General features: G+C 47.7%; 1 protein-coding gene across 1 annotated transcript in view; it reads left to right on the top strand.

Annotated features, from left to right (window-relative positions):
* Positions 1 to 9,591: 9,591 nt before the first annotated feature.
* RUNDC3B (RUN domain containing 3B) overlaps positions 9,592 to 20,202 on the top strand; it is a 1,211,775-nt gene continuing 1,201,164 nt past the window's right edge. The window contains exon 1 of the mRNA XM_069648386.1: positions 9,592 to 10,216. Within this exon, the coding sequence (XP_069504487.1) occupies positions 10,128 to 10,216 (89 nt within the window). The 5' untranslated portion in view covers positions 9,592 to 10,127. The remainder of the gene's footprint in view (positions 10,217 to 20,202) is intronic.

The raw sequence follows: 20,202 nt of genomic DNA, 5'->3' as shown, positions 1-20,202 counted from the left end.
ACTCTTCTTCCCCATCACCCCTTATTCACACTTCCTCTGCGCACCTACACACATATATATACACACACACACTCCTCATGGTGTACACCTGCACTATTTTTCTCACAGGCCCTCCCTCGGCCCCCATCAGATACACGAACAATAGTAAAACACTAAAACAATAAGCTAAAACAACAAGCTGAAATAACAACCACTTCTTCTCATTCCCCCACCCGAAATATATTGGGCACAGGAATCCAAGCTCTCTAATTATACGGAGCCTCTACTTCTTTGGTTCTCTAATCACATTTAAAAATATGGCGCCATCTTCTCCCCTGTCTCGGAAAGGTTACCACACTTCTGTTTCTCTTGACATACACGTATAACAATAATATCAAGAATAATAAAACCGCCACATGGTCTTAACACACCGTTCTGCTCTACTCCACACCAATCTATCACACACTCTCACTCCTTCCTCTCCACATTCACCATTCCCCACACATCGTCCTCTCTGTTCTCCGACTTCCCTCTTAACACACCCCCTTGTTGTTGTCACCCGCAAGAGGGTGAACATCTGCGTGTTCATCCGAGCTCCTCCATCACAGGGTCCGAATAATGGCCTGCACCTTCCTAAAGGCCATGCCCCGCTCCAAAGAGCAGACAGGAATTCTGTGAAAATGGCTCCTGTACACTACTGCGGGTTGTGTGCTTGGGACTGGTCACTACAGGTGGGTGCGGCCCGCCCAGGGATGCGGCTTGGAAGCCTCCATCTTTCGCAGAAAATCTGGGATCATGTCGAGGTCACCAAAAATGTAGAGAAGCCTGTCAATGCTCACTCCAGGAAAAACACAACCCAGTAGGGAATAATGCCTAGCACAACTCTTGTTGCAAGGGGAACAAGGTATATTCTCATAAAAAATAAGTACACGATATCAAAGAATTCTGCTGCCATGGAGTGCGCTGGCAAAATAAGTACAAGCGTTACATTTTATCAGGTGAAACGCAATACATCGGATAAGGTACAAATACGCGTAGCTGGTTGGTGTGACCCTGTACAGAGGCGGCCTGCTCCATAGGGGATGCCAGGCCATTGGTCCCGGCTCCTCATGTACATCTTCTTCCATATGAGATCTTCTCAGCGCGTCATCAGGTCCACAGCTCCTAATTAGCCATTAAAAAGTTACAAATCATAGCATGCCCTCTCTGCTGGTCTAATGTGCACCTGGTACTGCAGACATGTGCGCAGAGGCTACTTTTGAGGTCACACTATCTTACAAACCCCTGCTTGATCCCAGACGTGTCAGCGCTGTTTCAGTTCTTCTCACACCAGACTTAAATATGCTTCTTTTCCTCCCTGGCACCTCGCAGCACAAGTCACAGGGGCCTAGGGTCTTCTGCTATGATCTTTTGGATAGATTGACAATGCAACAGCTTTATGGTCGGTGGTCTGGGTCTGGCCTGTACTCTGGAATGTTGGGGCATTGGGACAGTAGAATCTGGACACTAACTTAGAATTTGGTGATGGGGTAGGTCAGAGGCTCATGCCCTCCTTCTCGTGGGATAGCTTCCGGCTGGGAGCCCTCGGCCCCCTCCTGGCGTTGTAGGGCGCATTCCTTCTGAGTTACATGTGCTGTTAGTATGAGACCATGAGAGGTTTATGAATCCCTGTGGATTTCGCCTTCCCCACTGCTGCCTAAGCTGCAACCAGCTCCTGCGTTCACACACACATGTCTATGTTTCGCGCTTGGGCCTCCTGCCCTGGCTGCAGCGCAACGCCAGGACTCAATTTCAAGATGGCTGCTGGTCTCTTAAGATAGAGTTTTATTTTCTAGTGCTATCTACTCCCAGTTACAACATAAACTACTACAACGCAGCTTCTATTGACACCCACCACCCCCCTGCAAACCTCCCGAGCCCCTACACCGCACTGTTGGGCCTCTGCTGCATTCAGACCCTCTTTGGGGTCTGCAATGATCACCCCCTCAAGGGCGTCCAGTTTTATATTCAGTTGGCTGCTTTACAGAGCCATTAGTTTTGTTGATCATTTCTCCACTGTTTGTCAGTAGCCAACCCACTAACATGCAGGATACTGTAAATAGGCTTAACCTAAATACCACGGAAAGAACATTTCAGTTTGGTTACTTTTGAAATAACATCCAGACATGCTGTGTGTTGAACTCCTCTGTCTGACTCCAGGGACTTTTTGTTTGGTAGCCAAAGGGGCTGGGTACTTCCCCAAGTCATTTCATGATGGACCCGGAGGTGACATGCAGAGACTCCTGGTCGACATCATCTAGTCCCCATCACAAGAAATGCAGTGAGGTCACTGGCCCTTAAACGGCGGCTAAATATCAGCCAGGGGTTAATCACGGGGAGCTGAGCAATAACATGTCTCCCTTGCTAATGTTATTAATCAGCCTCCCAATGCAGAGAGTGAGGGCCATTTAATAAATAAATGCCGTGCACAAATACCCACATCCTCTCCTGCCCATGGAGCATGTACCTGCAAAACATCCTGTGCCATGCCACAAACATTCTCACTATCTGGAGATTAGCCACTGCTGCAGTGAGGCTGGTGACCATGTTCACATTGTGAGTGATGGAACTACCAGAATACAAATGGAAAGACATCGCAAATTGACCACAGCCTATGTTGAGCCCTCCTCTGCCAGACCGCAGGCAACGCCATTGCCTGTTACCCGGGTATGCAGGGAGCTGTTCTGCCCATTCCTCGCATTTCACGTGTTCTGTGTGACATTGAAAAAGGCAGTCCAGTACAGTGTGTTCAAGGCACAATAACAATTTGAGCATAATATCATTAACACATATCAGCAGTTACACGTCAGCAATTGGGCAAGGAGTATGCTGGAAATGGTACCAGGGCACTGATGCTGTGAACGGGCTTTACATATATGCCATAGAGGATCAACAGTATTCTTCACCCTGCCCCTAATCCAAGGAACACATTCTTCAAGTGAACTTGCCTGAATGTAGCCATATGTGTATGAAGAAAGACAAAGCAACTCAGCACTGTACTAAGATTGACCTGCAGCTGAACAAGCAACACTCGCTACATCCAATGTGTTTCCTTGTGCGGGTGTCTCTGGATAGCAGCAGCTACAGTGGCTTATGACTTCCACCAGGAAGCATGGGTTGTCACAGGAGGGGGTATGCAATGAGTCACACATTCGGACCAGGGTGTGCATAGAATGCTCATTTAGCCTACTAAAGGGAAGGTTCAGGTGCCTCCACCAGGCAGGGTTGGGACTCATGTACAGCACAGAGAAATGGAAACAAGATGTTCCTGCTGTGAGCAATGCTGCACAACATGAGCATTTCTTGGAATGTTACCATGCCTCCAGAGGAGGGTGCGGCACCCGCAGACTCAGAGGATGGGAACAGTGATGCATGGGATTGCCTAGCACCCCAGGGGGATAATATGGATGGAACGGACAGACAGCTAATGCATCAAGACCTAATAGAGAGTTTTCTCTTAACAAATATATGCGCAAAGTTCACTGTATGTTACTCTTTGCTAAAAAGAAAATGGCTGAGACAACCAGAAAAGAGCACTTGAACCATTTGTCTTGATGCTAAAGTGTATTTATTAACTGTGATTTATTCACACCATCCCACCACACTCAAGACCCAAAATCCATGCTCTCCCACATCTGCAGGCCCCAACACACATGCTCTTCCAACACCCTCAGCAAAAACAAAGAGGTGATGGCTGGAAGGTTTAGAATGAATCTTAACCTCTGGCATTGCTCTGGGCAACCCTCCAGACCATCGTTCTTCGCCTGCCAAGCCATTACAGAAGGGGAAAGACCATATGCAAATCAGGCTTGGCCGCACCCCAAAAGGGGCAGTCCAGCCCCAACTGCTAGGTCACATCCCTTCTGCACGAGACCACAAGCATCCCCAAAGATGTTTCGGCCTTGTTGGGCATCATCAGTGAGGAGTAGCTTGGGTCTCTAGGCCCAGCAGGCACGGGACCCACTTCTGGGCATACCCGTTCCAACACCCTCAAGCTCAGAAATCCTACCATGCCCTCCCACCACCCTCAAACCCAATGTCCAAGTCATCGATGTGTCATTAAACTATATTTGGTGGCATTTCTCAGGTCCTGAAGGCATTGTTGGTGAACGTACTGTGGTGCACTGTGATCGGCCACGGCATGCCAGTGGTCAGTGGGAGTGACTGATGCTGAGATGACAGGCTGTAGCTCACGGATGTGCTGCAGAGTGATGAGAAGCGTTCTATGCAAGGTTTTTTGGCCTGCCATCACTGCCTCAGTAAACTTGTACACTCTCTGGCCTACCACGCTTTTTGTTGCTGTTGCATGTGTTCAGTGGCACTGCCGACCAAGTTCTCTTTCCACCCTGCCTGAGGTCCCCTGCAGGCATTCTTCCTTAACTGAACATGTTGTAGCTGGAGGTCTTCAAGGTGACCCATCCTTTTCTACCGATGCTCCATCCTTGGGAGCCATTTCCATATGCCAGCCAAGGAGTCTTGGGGTCAACTCCTCTAGAGGGCGGGCAGAGGCGGAAGTGTCTTCAAGAAATCTCCTGCCCACTACCCTGTGCTCAGCATCTGCAGTGTCTCCTTTGTCTGTACCAGATTCAGTGTTCCGATGACGGCAGGGCACGAGTGACAGAGGAGTGGGGAGGAGAGCTCACGAGAGGTGTTGGGCTTGAAGAAGGGGAGATGAGGTCAAGGTGATCATAGAGTTACCACAGACAGGCGGAGAGGAAAGTATGCTGGTGACCGGTGCAGGCTGGCTGGTGCTGGTGTTGGTAATAGCTCTTCATCAGGCAACGGGACAGGCTGATTGACGGCAGTGGTGGTTAGAGGCTCTTCCAAAGCAAATGGCAGGCTGACTGGCAGCAGTGGTGTTGGTGAATGGTTCTTTCCTTGGCAAGGGGGTATGCTCACTGGCGGTGGTGATGGCTATTCGCAACGCAGCTTTGGAAGTGGCGGTGAAGGCTGGAGATTGCAGCAGCTCCTGGTCACACTGTGATCGCTGATTCCTTAGCTGGGACCCTGCGGGGAGAGGCAGCACTGCGGGACATGATGGCAAGTGCACCCATTGCTCGGGCACCCATGCAATGTTGAGGTGCCTGGATGCATCTAGGAGTTTAAGGGCCATGCCTGTGACATATCATGTAATGAGTTTACTAGAGCTGTAGCGTGTTTGAGACATGCACACTCATCTGCTAGTGTGTGAATGAATGTTCGTGCAGATTATTATCAGCAGTAGCTATGGCATGTTCACTGGGTATAGGGTGTGTGTGGTCCCCCATCTAGGCAGAGGTTGCTTAGAAGTGTCCGACAAGAACAATTCAGCTTAGTACAGTATGTTATGTTGGTCTGACTCCCCGTCTGGTCATGTAATTGTTGATGTTTCTCCTTCACCTGGAATTTGGGGTATCTGTATTGACCCAAGTGCACTAGATTCGGCCCTTACTTGTGCTTGGAGCCTGAGTAAGGAGATGTGTAGGGGCATATAGCATGCGCAGTTGATCCTGCAGGGTGCATATTACATGACCGAGGGCATTTTAGCATGCAAAGGCATAGGCTTGTTGGCTTGCTTGCTCTTTACATTTCATGCAGTCACATGTACATCGATTGTTTCATGCGTTGCATGGATCAAACTTGGATAATTTCCTGCTAAATTAAACACACAGATCGCTACATGCTTATAAGTCAGTCCCTGTTACCTTCAGCTTCCAAAGCATAAAATAAGATCCTATACACTTCACTCTCAATGTGGCCAGCACCTTTTACATATTTGTTTGTTGGTAACATATCTTTATTGTTTCAACTGCTAATGGTACAAGTATCCTCTACCTTCAAGGATCCAATTAGTGTCGTTCCAGGCACAGCTGCACCAGTGACTAAAGTTGTACTTTTCCCCTTTGACCCCACCCTCACCTCCCAAACGTTCCCTCCACTGGAGCCTAAACATTGTCTCCTTAATATCTAGCCCCATCCCCCTCGGCCCCAACGTTGTCCCTCCCACTTAGTATGACTATGTTCATGTCTGAGGCATCAGTGCAGCTTCCCTTTGTTGTCCGCCCGCCCTTCCGCTGTACGTCCGGGCAATCAGCCCGGTTCGCTCCTGTGGTGCCCTCCCTGTCCTTCCATGCTATTTCGATCGTGTGCTTTGCCAGCACGAGTGCCAGGCCAACAAATCTCAAGGCATGTTTCAAGGTTCAACAGCCCGCTCTGGGGTACATTCCCAGCGGACACACCCATGGGTGTAAGAGTAACCTGTCATCTGCCAGCCAGTTAGCTTACTGTATATCGTCGTCCAGTATCTCGGTATTACTGGGCAGTCTCGGAACATATGTACCAGCTCTACATTCTCCTTCCAACACCTATAGCATTCGGAAGAGAGTTTCCCAAAAACGTGGCTAATCGTGCAGGGGTCACATACACCGTGTGTAGCAGCTAATATTGTGTCAACTTAAATCTGGTATTAAGTGAGCCCTTTTGAGGATACACTAGTATCCTCTCCTAAGACTCTTCATCTAAGGTTGTGTCCAAGTCTTGATCCCATGCTGATTTAATTCAGAGCTCATTATCAGTGTCAAGGATGAGCAGGGGTGTTGCTAGGTCTGGAAAAGAGCCGGGGTACGCTAATGTCGGGACTGTAGGGACTCTGCGTTAGCTAGACTTTTGGTTGTAGCCTCTGGGCTTCTATCTGGGGCCTCAACCAAAAGACCCTGGGTAGTATAGACCCCCAAAACCGTTTCCATATTAGAGATATGCATATCCCCGGGCTGGTGGTGGATCACTATGCCCAGGTACCTAAACGAGTCCTTCGCCCACTTTAGCGACAGTCTCATTTCTTGTAACCCCGATTTAAGTCATAGTGCCGCCAATGGGAACATGTAAGACTTCTCCCAATTAACCTTTATGCCCGAGAACTCCTGAAGTTGCCGATCACTGTCAAGATATACGGCAGGTTCACTTCTGGGTTGTTAATGTATAATAGTATGTTATATGTGTACAATGAAATTAGATGACGCTCGCTTCCTGTTGGGAATGCTGCTTCTGCAAACTCAGCGTAGCGGTATGCCGCCAGTGGTTCCATAGCCATTGTGAAAAGCATGGGTGAGAGTCGGCAGCCTTGTTTCGTGCCTATCCCAATAATCCAGGCCTTGGAAATGGTTTGCCCAGTTTTTAACCCCACAGTCTGGTCCCTGTATATAATGCGGATCCACTTAAGGAAGACCTCCCCAACCCCAAACCTTCACATCACCACAAATAGCCCTCCCCAGTCAACAGAGTTGAATGCCTTTACTGCATCCAGTGACACTGCCGCGTGTTGTTCTGGGCTTTTTGTGTATGTTCCGGGATGTATTGCAGCCTTCTTAGGTTGTGCGCGGTGTTTCTATGCGATATGAACCCTGTTTGGTCAGGATGTATCAACGATGGGAGTACTGTCCATAACCGCCTGGCCAGGATCATGCTCAGAACTTCATGCCTGTGTTGAGCATTGAAAGGGGCCAGTAGATTCCGCAGTGAGTGGGGTCCTTGCCTTGTTTCAGTATCAGCACTATTATGGCTTCCCTCTTTGTGGCCGGCAGTTGCCTTTTTCATAGGTCATGTTGAGCCCACGCAACTGCTTCACCGCTAGTTGAGATTCGTATGCTTTATAAAACTCAGCAGGGATGCCGTCGCTTCCCAGGGTTTTGTTCGTCAGGAGTTACGAAATAGCCTGCTGTATCTCCTGCTTGGTTATGTCCATGTCCAGGCTCTCTCTCTCTTCCGTCGCTAGCCTGGGCAATTGCGATATCGCTGAGTGTGCACTATTTCTGCCTCTTCCGCGGAGTGATCTTCGTGTAAGGCTTCTCACAGAAGCTGGAAAACGTGCTGTTAATCTCTGACCCTGCCAGTCACCATTTCCCGCATTCACCAGTTATTTCCAATATAAAGGTTTATGGATTTTTGCTTTTTCACAAATAGGCCAGGAGCCGTCCGGGTTTGAACCCCTGTGAATGTAATCTCTTGCTATATGCCACGCAGTTATGTTTGCCCAGTGTTTTCCCACAGTTACATGCACTCAGTGCGTAGACGTATCAGGGATAGTTTGTGCCCGCCCTTCTGCGGTCCTCCTGTTTCCCATACCTTAATCTTTTCTCCCACTAGACCCTGCGATTTCGTTATCGCAGCCTTCATCACCCTGCAGTCTTGACCATGCACTCTCAGCGCCACTTTGAAAGGCTCTCAAACCATAGTCCAAGACACTGTTCATTTTCTGTATAGTATCGGTCCACCACCTCCCACGTGCTTTCTCTGAACGCCAGATCCATCAGCGTCTCAGTCTCCAAGTGGGTACCACTGACCTCGGCCCACTGCCCAGTAGGGTAATGGTCAGTGGTGCATGATGTGAGAGTGTCCTACCCATATATTGCGAGTCTATAAACTCCTGTGTGTGCTCCTCCCTTATCCATATTCTGTGAGGTGGCGCGTAGAAGCAGAACCCTTGTATGCCCCGCTTACGTTTCCTCCACAGTTCTGTAAAACCTAATGTTAGTATCTTCTGAAGTGTCTGTGTTCTCCCTCGAGGGCTGTGCGCCACTCCCATCTGATCTGTCTAGTGTGGGGTCCAGGGTGCAGTTGAAGTCCCCTCTCCAGACCCACAGCGCAACCCTAGGACTTGTCAGGATTCCCCAGTGGGACGTCCCAGACTCCCACCTATTGCCTGAATGGACAGAGGGCCCCTGCAGGATCCCAAATGGGACGGTGCCCCATCTCACATAATGGCCTTCAGGTACATCTGTCACTTAAGTCATTCGGTGACATGTCAGAGTGCTCCCTGGCCAGGTTTCCAGCATGAAACTGTGGTGGTCTGTGCATAATAAGGGACCCACCTAAAAGCCCAGAGTACAAAGGCTGGCATGGGCTGGAGACTGAATGGCGCAAGGAGGACACTTCACTGTATCACAGCGAGTGCCCCGAGCTAGACAGCATTGCAAGTAACACATGTTACTATTATCCCACTACATGGGACTCCGTTTATTGACTGAAAGACTGAGACTGCCCTGGCGGAATTCAAGCATACATATAAAGGTTGAACAAAGATCTGTGTGCATGGTATAAATCCTCCGAAATGGCACAGGTAAAGGTATTCACTTGTGCACAACAAAAACCATCTCGGAACTCAGCCAAACCACTGCCCACTTTTCTGACCTCACATCACTAATTTGGTCTCAGTCTTTTTTTCTTAAACATATTGAGAAATAGATCTAAAATCATATTCCGTCATTTCTGTCAATTTCCGTTCCTGTGCAGATTATAAATGCTGAACTACAACTACCAGAATACACTATGAGATGAGCCTAAAAGCCAGGAGTGGTTTATTAGCTAACATATGACATTGGGTAATGCACATAATGTGCACGCCATATGCACGTCAAACAGTCATCAACAAGACCTACAGCGCGCCGAGATTTTGGGAAGGAAGGACCACCCCTACACTGTTTGCTGCAGACATTAATCAAACTGCTTCCCATTACAGCTGCGTTGCTGGGAACAAAAGACTGGGGGCGGGGGGGGCAGCTGAAGCAAGTACAGTGTGGCGAGAGTGCACACTTGCCCAATCTCGCACCGCTGCGTATTGAGAGCTTCTCAGCTGTGCTCCACGTGCCGTGATGCTTCCGGTCTCGTGATGTGACAGCAGCAGGACTGAAGGCTGCTCGTGGTTAGACACTGTTTGCTTTCAGCTCGGTGCCGCCTGAGGGTCACTGCACGGCGCTCTTCCGAAACCTGCAACGCACGCAGACAGGTGAATGTACAAAGAGGGGCAGACGCCTACTGGGGTCGTGCTGCGCCGCTGCGAAGAGAGCTGGTGTGCGCGGACCTGCAGGTGCTACCACCAGATAGCGCAAGCACTGTAGCGCTGCTCCGGTGCTGCGATCCCCGAGAGGCGCTGCATTCGCCTCTTCCCGTGCGCCGCTGCCAGCAGCGGTACCGGGAGCGGCGGGGGAAGGGGGGCTCTACGGACTGGGGGGACGGACACTGCTGCATGGAGCGGCCGTGGGGCTGAACACGCCCATCCATCCATCCATCCATCCTCCCTCCGGCCACGAGAGGAGGCAGAGCACCAGCTGCTGAAACAAAGGCACCGGCCCGAGATGGCTTCGCTGAGCCTCAGCTTCTCCAGGAGGAAGAGCATCAGCAGGAATGCGACGGTGGAGCGGAAGAACCTGATCACTGTGTGCAGGTAAAGCCTCGGGGGCGCAGGGGCCACTGTGCAGCTGCCTGCGCGCGCGCCAGGGCTTCCCACATCCTCCCGCACGCGACGCACGGTGCTGGGGAGCGCTTCATGATCTCCCCCCACCCATCTGGCATAACATGACCAAGCTGTTATTCGAACCGCCTCAGCAGTAAGTGGTGGGCGGTGATGTCACCCTCGTGTGTCTGATCCATAGCAGAGCCGCGTGTTCAAGGGACGCACAGGAAGGCGTTGCTTTAAACCAAACTTCATCCCTTCGTCCCCGGCACTGACCGGTACGCCCATTACTGAGCCTGCACACCTTGGCGTACTGTGGTTGGATTACTCTAGCTCGCATGGGTACCAAAGGACAGGGCAGTGCTGTACATCAACGCGATTGTTTCTACTCGTTCTTCTTCAGTGTAGTCAAACTAAGTGTTTAGACTAATCGTTGTAAATTGTTTTTATTACACCGGTGAGATAGCTCGGTGGGTTGAGCGCTTACTGCTGCGATCTTGAAGTCACAGGTTGGAATCACGGCAAGTCCACCTCAGCCTTTTATCCTTCCGAGGTCGATAAATGAGTAACAACTTCGTTTTTTTTGATAATTGCATGTATATTTTTATCAATGGAACCCAGGAAGGTATGCAGTCTGTAGTATTTTCCAGGACTGTAAGTAAAAGGTACACGTAACCCAGAATAGACAGAGCACTCACATTAGCCTCCTCACAGAACGCAAACGTGCTCATGCGTGGATAGAAGAGACCAATTGGTAGGAAGGAGAAAGCTACACATACCATAGCATGGATAGTGGATGCAGATTAGAAGATACCAGGAAGGTGTCTGTATCCAGACAGACTGAGATTAGAAGTGGGACATGGTTTTCAAATAGTGCTGCCATTAAAGATCAAAAGAATAAAGTGCCTGTAGTGGGCAATATATCAATGCTCACTATTATAGTGCAAGCAACACCGTAGCCATTGATGCCATGAGTGAGGCTGTTTTGAAGATCATGCCCTGAGAAGGAAATCACTCTGAAGGGCTGACAATTTTGGAACGTTTAGGAACCCAGCATTACACGCACTGGTTAAGGGGTGAATCTGGGATTTTGGAATTTTGGCATTTGAACACTTTCATGATCAATTCTTACCATAAACTAAAATCCTATCTTATAAAACTGACTTGGAAAGTACACCAATCACATTACCAAACATGACCATTTTTAAAAACTAAATATTACAGAAGGGGTAAAACAAAATGATTCTCGCTTCATTCTCTCCAAGCAAACCAATCAGTGTGATTTAACAAATGTAATATGGGTTGGTCTTTTGTATTTTAAAGCTTTAGATAGTTCCAAAACACTGGATTGTGAAATTGTCATTTATAAAAGTACAGAAAACCCTTAGACTTTTACAAAAATGCAAATCGTTTTTAGTGTCAAACGAGCAGACTTTAAAATATGCTTGCAAATAAGATTTGCAACAAAGAAAAAAAAAATATGCTTGCCCGAGTTCTGCACCATCTGGTCCGCTCCCTTCTGTCTACCACGGCTTCCACTCAAATAGCCTACATAAGAAGAAAGATCAAGTAATGGGTGAAACGATGCCACCAGCATGTGAGGAGGCAAACTTCACAGAAGACAGTACACTAATTTACGAAATATTAGATGATTTGACCAGGATCACTGTATTGTCTGCTGGCAAAGCCAGGATACAACCATGAATGATTATTGTTGAACTAACATTTTATGCTCATCGTTGGAGGCGCTTGCCTAGGTTTTACAGCACCCCATCTGAACAAACCAATTTCTAGACCTTCACCATAAGGATGATATGTTCGTTTTTATAGCAACCCCGATCTGGTGCAGGTACATAAACAGGCAGGTTTATAAGCTTCAGACATAGAAAAGGCTCAGCCAGCCTTACATGAATGTGCTATTCTAATCTTGCAAAGGAACACATATCTCTGCAATGAGTGCTTAACACACTGAGCTAACTTCTGAACCGTTGTGGTACTCAATTTACCAATATGCATTTCAAATATGGCTATTGCACGTGATGAGCATAATTCCCACAGGAAGGAAAGAATGCTCCAGGAGGTGTGCTGCAAGGAACACACAAAGTGTATATATACCACAGTGAACACAGAAGGCGTTGTATGATGAATTGACCGAGGCAGAATGTACTTGCCAAAAAAGACAGGCAATATTTAGCACCTTAGCAGCATGCCATAAAATATTCTGATGTGTCCTATTTAAGTCTGGTGAACAAAGGAATCTTACATCTTTAGATCAGGGAGCTTTGTGGGGCCCCCTCCAAGGTGGGGGCCCTGGGCAAGTGCCCCTTTTGCCCTCACATAAAAACGTCTCTGAACCTAGTCACAGGCAGTGGAGAAACTTTGCTGAAAATGTTGGGGTGGACATGACCTCTGGAAAAAAAGGTGCCTCATTCAAATGAATGGGGACAAAATAGTGTGCCCTGAAAGTTGGGGGGGACAAACACCTCCGTCCCCCCCTAAAATTACGCCCATGGTCACAGGCCAGCCACATACGGCTGCCTTCCCGCCAGCATGGCATTTCAAGTCTGTGGTAATGAATTCCTCAGGAAGCTGCCTGAAACGTTATGCTTGTAAAAGCAGACGATGGTGGGACGGAAGAACGTGACCGCTCCCTGCAGGTGAACCCTGGCAGGACAGGGGAGACTGTGGGGCAGTGCTGCTGTGCACGGTCTCTTCTGCCCATGCCAGTAGTCCCCCCTCCCCGGGTAACACGAACATGCTTTGCCATTATTCAAACCCCAGCAACAAGTGGTGCTCAGTGATGTTACCCCTGTGTCTCTGATAAAAGGCAGAGCAGCGTGTTCACGGGATACGTGAGGGCTGGATTTGCCTCCCGCAATTGATTTACACTTTTCCCCATACCTGGAGAACAAGTGAAGAGTCACGTTGACTTCCAACTGTTTTCTCCTTTTCACTTGTGCACGTGGTTGGAAGACTGATTATTGCATGGACTATTAATAATAGTTTATCATGTATATAGCGCTATGAACCCTCAGGTTTCTGAGTGCTGCTTATTATTACCCACGTGTGTGGTGCTCATTTATTGACCTCGGAAGGATGAAAGGCTGAATATGGCCCTGCCGGGATTCGAACCTGCATCAGCAGGCTCTGTACAGGTGTCAAAGCGAGCGCTCTACTCGCTGTGCTATCAGACCTGGACACTTCAGAGCAAATGGAGGGGCTCTCCTCTGTGCAATCTACCCTTGTATAGAACTTTACGCCAACTGTCCTCCTTTGCACATGTGTACACATCTGGCAACCCGCATAAAGCTAACCGTATTCTGCCTGGTGTAGCCTCGTTTATCTTTGTCGCGGCAAAAGCGTAAACAACGAAAATGTAGCTCTTCTTGGGATGTTTTCTCTAGGCGCTTTTGTTTTCTGATTCGAAAGGTTAATGCTTAATACACTGAACTAAATGTGTGTTTAAATGCGCTCAAAGAAACGGTGATAGGTGTGCTGATTAAGAAAGAAAAACAAGGTTGTAATTCACAGCTGCTTTGTAAGTCCGTATCTGTGCGACCCTTTCTTTGTTAGCCAGTGAGGCAACATTACATTGTTGACTTTCCAATAATCCTTTGCGCAATGAGCAGTACGGTTGTCTAAAGATCTCTAGCCATAGCATTTTACATTCCCACCTTACCAAACTTCCTTCAGTTAAATAATGATCACAGACTAGGACATGCATGTTATTTTTGAGCTGTAAAGGAATCGGAATGCTTGGGAGTAGCCCATGACCATTGACTGCTTGTTGTACAGCATTATAGTTGTCATTTATATAGCGCCGCCCTTTTACCATTATTCTAGTCTCAATGCCTTGGTGGTGGGAACGCCCTCGGCACCGAAGTCCAGAGCGTTGGAGGTCACGGAGTAAGATTACAATGCCTGTGTGTATTTGGCAAATAAGGCTTAGCAGGGCTGGGCTGGCCAGGCTCGGGTAGAGGGCAACCCATGAGGTCGGGCATGTGGATGGGTGCCGAGAGGAGTCGCGCTGTGTCCAGTGTGTTCATGGGTCATTCTGATTTCAGAAGTAGGCGGGGAAACGACGGAACAAGTTTGTTTTCATTCAGTAACTGCTGGACCCATATGCATGCAAAAATGCCATAACCAACGCACCCACCCTGCATAGTGAGTTGGACCACCCAGTTTGCAAGTGTTGGCAATAAAAGGCCGTAGGATTTTATTGTTACAAATATAGTTATGGAAATAATAACAATAATCACATATCCATATGATATCATACTTTTGGGCACCGGGTCCAGAGGTAGACCCCTCTGGCCCGTGCCGCCTTTCCTGTCCCACGACTCGTTGTGGACACCGTACAGTGCCCTGTACCTCTTTTCCTTTGTTCTTCTCCCTTCTTTTCTAGGGAGGGAGGGTTTTGCGGAAAAGGAAGAAGAAATGGAGAACACAGTGCACCTCCAGCCTGTTTGAGTCCCCCTTCAGGGTCTACAAACAGATTGTGATTTTCTGTTGAGCTGGAAGCTCTTTTTATAAGCCCTGGGTCTTTGAAGTGTATCTGTTTGGGGCTGACCCAGCCCCCAGGCCGGCAGAGCCGACTGTCTGCCTCCCCAGGTGGGGGGTGGGGTGTGTGTTCCTGATCTCTCTGCCTGCCTATGTTAGATCCTTAGGGTGCTTAGCACCCTGCTGCTTATTGGAAGGGTGAGGTGATTTTCTCACCTCGCCCTTCCTTTGCTTTGTACTGGAGGGAGACTGCTGTCTCCTGACTAAGTGGTGGAGTGGAGAGGGGCCATGTCCCGATAGTGGGGGGGAGCTGGCCCTCTCTCAGGCTTGCTGGATGGTACCAGCAGTTACCCTGCCTCGCTTTGGGAGGCCCTACAGCATGCCCAGAAACAGCTGTGTCACTCGGCAGGGTTTTTCACCAAGACAATCCCTCTCTGCTTGTATCTTTTTTTGCACTGCTCCATGAACATGACAGACAGCATCCAATGTAATCCACCTAAGATGAAACCTGGAAAAATGCGTTCACTTTTATAGAAAACTGTTTTTACATTACAGCCAGTGCACGCTCATGTTTAAAACCGTTCAACTTCAACCAGGCGTACAATGAAATTGTGTAACGACAACCATGTTATTTAAATATTAAAAAATAACATTGCGTTTAATTTGCTACCATGCTTACTTTACTCGCTATTGAACAAGTGTTTTTAGCTCATCACTACAACTTCTAAACCTATATTGCACTTACTATGTGCTGATAGACCACCTGAGAGGTGTTTATCACTTGGGATGATGACACTGACCCCAATGTATGAGCCGGTGGGTGATTATCCTGCAATAATGACCCCTACCTCAGTCTACAAAGTTATAGTTACGAATACTAAACACATTTATTTGGATATTCCTTCAATTTCCCTCAAATCATGTTCAAGCAGTCCATGCTAGTTCACTTTTGGGGCCATCTCTTTGTAACAGCAGAATCTGTTACAATCTAATAATCCTTGATGCTCAAATGGAATTTCTATGTCTCGCCAACGATAATGGCCCTGGGAATACAGCAACAACAAAAAAAAAGGTAGCAGCTAGATCACTGTTGATTCCGCCATGTCCAAATATTATCAGCTGCTCTGTAAGCATTCTCTCTGTGCCACGTGCAGCTCCATGCATTGTACAAAGAACATCTGCATTTTTGGCGTGATGCAGAATATGCGGTAAATTGGTCCCATTTAATTCAAATTTAGTGCTTTTTAACAGACATAAAAATGCTGAAATATTTTCATTGGTTTTAGAGCAATTTTGAAATGTGGGGTTTTGTTGTTGCAATTTGCCATTGGCCCTATTGGAAATCAGTGTACATATGAGATAGATTTTCATACATCTTGTTCTTGGGTACTTTTCCCAAACGCATTTGACCATTTGCTAGAGATGCGCCCAGTCATTTCACATTAAGGGTCCGATTCATGGAAATGTGCGAAGAAATCCAGCAGGGGCCGTGCGCCGACAAGGACACTGCGCGAACCTGTGCTCAGAATAAAAAATGCGCTGGTGCGCATTCATAGTATTTACTGCGCAAAGTAACCATACTCGCAAAGCACCTTGAACGCCCCACGCAAAGCATTATCAGCGAGAACAACTACCTTTTTTGCGTCTTCCCACCCCGGATACGAGTACACGCACCCTTCAAACATTGCGTGGGGTCCACTGCAAGCAGGCCTGCATCTCGGGGACACTGTGCAGGGTCCCCCGTAACTGTTCCCGGCACCCCAACAACATCCGTATGAAAAGCCGTAACTCAGTTTAAACTCTGAAAATCTGTGTGCGACCTCCCCCCCCCACCGCCTGTAAACCATTCCTGCACCCCGCTACACTGCGTACTTGCACCCCTAAATTCTATCGGAACCCCGGTTGCATACACGCACCCTTAAATCCGACATGCAAACCCACCTTTTTGCTGCAAATCCTAAACACAAGTGTCCTTAAGCCTGCCTTTGGGTGGCGGCGTAATGATCAAGGGATTGGTGTGGCCATTTCTGTGCCAAAAGGCTGCGCGGGTGGTTCCATGAATATGTGTTGTTTGGCGAAAATCTGGGAAGGGACTGCCTCCGGGCCGTACCTCATAACACCCACTTTTATTCACATGTTCTTCCCCATTTTCTGAGTTCAGGCCCCTTCCCGGCCCTCTGTGCAAACTACGCCCATGCTCTGCGTGGTGTCTCACACAAGATGGTCGACGGCTCGCACAGATGTGCCAAGCCTGCGTGAACTCCATGCAAGTCCTGGTAAAGTCCCATGAATTCGATTCCATGAATCGACAAATGGGATTTCGCATGCAGTTTGGAGTGCAAGTTCCCTATTTCCTGCGCAAATAATTCCTTGAATCGGCCCCTAAATTCATTGCACCCGAATCCGTTGCAAGACCCTGAATCACCCGCTGGTTTCCCATTTTCTGGAATACCAACATAGTCCAGCCTATATCAGATGGTGGGTGACTGACAAGCTGACCAATGACACTAATGTTAGCAACGCCCTTAGCCACAAGGAAGTGTGGTGGACATCCAAATTAAAATCTACAACCACAGGACTCAAAGAGGCTATGCCAGCTTGTCCCTATAATAGAATAGAGGTCCTTTCCTCCGCCTATACTTTTCCATGGAACCCAGCCCTTGCCACATCAGAGGGTCCCCTGTTGACGGAGTCGCTGCACATCCATATGCTTTGGCACCTGAACCCCTGGCATGCCCCCTACAGCAAATTCATAGAAGCAGAGCCTAGTTCCAAACCACAGCTGGCATGACCCCCCTGGAACCTGTGGAGCCACCTGGCCCCTCGTAATACTTAGACCATGGCCTAGCACTGCATTTTCTTGTACTGAGAGACCTGAAGTAGAGAGGGGGCTGATTTCTCTTTATGTCACAGCACACATAGCTCCCGCTCCAAGAAGCTTGTTAACTCCAATATGCCCTCCGATATCTGTCTATACAACCACACTCTGTGAGGTACCTGCACGTAAGGCACGGTACAGACAGGGTCCATGTGTGCAACTTAGTGCGATCGATCCAACTTATGCTGTGTTCACCAGTCTAACTACACAATGTGTACCCGGTTGGCATAGCAACGGGATACACCGCACCCCAGTCTTCACTATACACTGGTGCATGAGCGGGCCAGCTCGAGAAACTGCTCCTCCAAACATAGAACTCTAGAGGTATACACCGCAGATCTATTCCGTCGCGGAAAAGTCAGCGATGGAAATGTTCACATGGGAAATGTACGCACTACAAATGTTCGTACATTTCCCATGCGAACATCCTACAGAAAACCATACAACATACACGCACTATTTCCATACAATCTGGACTGTCGTCAGATAACATTCTCCCTTCCTTTCCTCTTTCTACATACCATCCATTCAGCATCAGCGTGTGTCACAGAGAAGAAAGGAACTCTTCTTTTCTCGACCAGCAGCCACCCCGCACAGTATGGAACCTTGCACATCCCTACTGGGAAAGCAGACTAACAAGATAACATCTTTTTGACTCTTCAATCCACTGGGCCATCTTAAATCAAGGGGCCTGCATCACGCTTTTCTCATTCTGTTGCAACACCAAACACAATAAGGGCAATTACACCTTAACTAAATCGTCCAAAATACATTCTACCCACAGAACGCCTGAACACGACTGAGGGTCAACTTGACAACAAAGAAAAGTGGAAAATCCGCACACTAATTCAGCATAACCATCAGCCTCCTAGGAGACCTATACAGGAATTGGTCTATGCCACTCCTGCCACCCCAAGGGTTCCAGGACACACCCAAGGTTAGTCCCTGCCCTCTTATTCGGAACAGACACGACAATTAAAGTCTCTTTTTTTACAATTGCACTCATTACCCTTGCAATTTCTTTCCCTAGATTTTGGTTTTTAATCACTCCTAAAACACCAAAAGACCCAATCCGAGGCGCAGAAGAAGGGGCACTTACCAAGAGCCGAACACCACTGGACCAAGCACCTTTGATGCTGAGGAGTCCCTGACACACTGAGGGCACACCACCCTGGCGTAGACCTATGGATTGGTCCCCTATTTATTTTCTCTGTTTTTCAACCTATGTTAGGTTTTAAACAATGCCACATGCGTAGCCCCTGCTTCTTAGAACCACACATCGGAGCATGAGTAGTAGGTTTCGGTGTACTTTGTCTGCAAATGTGAATAATGCACAATTAGACCATCTTCAATTTGAACTGACGGTCTACACACTCCACATAGTTTTATTTGTTTTTCACTGAATATTTCATGTTGATTACGGGTTTGTGTGTATATATGTATCCTTTGAACCAAGAACCAATGAATGCAACCATTTGCACATCCATTTTACTGCTTATGTGGTGAACAAAAAAGAAAAAGCAAAAAGTAAAACAAGTCGAAAGTCAATTAAGAGCCAATTAAAGAGAGCTGTTTAGAAAAGAACAAGGTGTATTCTTGTATGTTTGTAGACTGATCCTGAAAACGCAAAACAGCCAGCCTTGAGACTGGGTGCCAAGAGCAGAATACGTCAAGCCAATATACTTTGCAAATAGCTTCTGGCATCTATGAATGATAAGATGTTGTAAATGTTAAGTGGTAGGACGCCCCTACGTTTCATATCTAAATTCATTGTAGCAGGATAGGATTACAGAATCCTACGAATCTTTCCACAGCTGGCACCTCTTCCTAGGGACATCAGTCGGGGGTTGCCAGGAGTCACAAATGCAACCCCTAGGTCTCCCTTGCTACCCCTATGCTCTCCGTTGCTACCCCTAAAAAGAAAAAAAAGTGTTTTACTTTTTTTAAAAAAAATGGAAACTCCTTTTAACTACAGCCAGTAAGATAGCTATAGCCAGTAAGATAGCTCCGTGGGTTCAGCACACTCTGCTGCGATGTGTGTGTGATCTGCAGGTTCGAATCCCAGCCAGGGCAACTCAGCCTTTGATCCTTCTGAGGTCTATAAATGAGTACAAACACAGGTTGGGTGATATTGTGTGCATATTGTTCTATATAAAGAACGTCTGCTTGCATTCACAGTAATTTTGTAATATGGGCCTATATACACTGATATTAACGATACATATGCTGATTCATTCTTGTATGTATCATAGTGTACATAGGAACAATGCTATGTGATGACATGGTCTATGCTGTCAAGGGTTTGAAAGGTTGTGTCGCATCACTTCCCGGGATGTCACTTCGGGTTGGGGTCAAATGACATCACCCCTTGCAGAATATTTTGCTCCAAGCATTCCTTCATTTGTAAATCGTTTGAAAAATGAACGCCTTGTGAGTTGTTATTCACTGCATTCTGATTGGTTTAGAAGAGCTCAATAATGATTTCCATATGCTAAATAGTATTATGACAGCTGGGTTAATCAATAATAAATGCAGGTAAAGCCAGTCCACCTTTGCATGTCTAAACCATTTAAACGCCCATTGAGGATGTTTATATCTC

This window comes from Ambystoma mexicanum, chromosome 2q (assembly GCF_040938575.1).
Source record: "Ambystoma mexicanum isolate Mex_15411 chromosome 2q, UKY_AmexF1_1, whole genome shotgun sequence".
Taxonomy (NCBI): domain Eukaryota; kingdom Metazoa; phylum Chordata; class Amphibia; order Caudata; family Ambystomatidae; genus Ambystoma; species Ambystoma mexicanum.
Note: the sequence above shows the minus strand (reverse complement) of the source record. Positions and strands in the feature narration are given on the sequence as shown.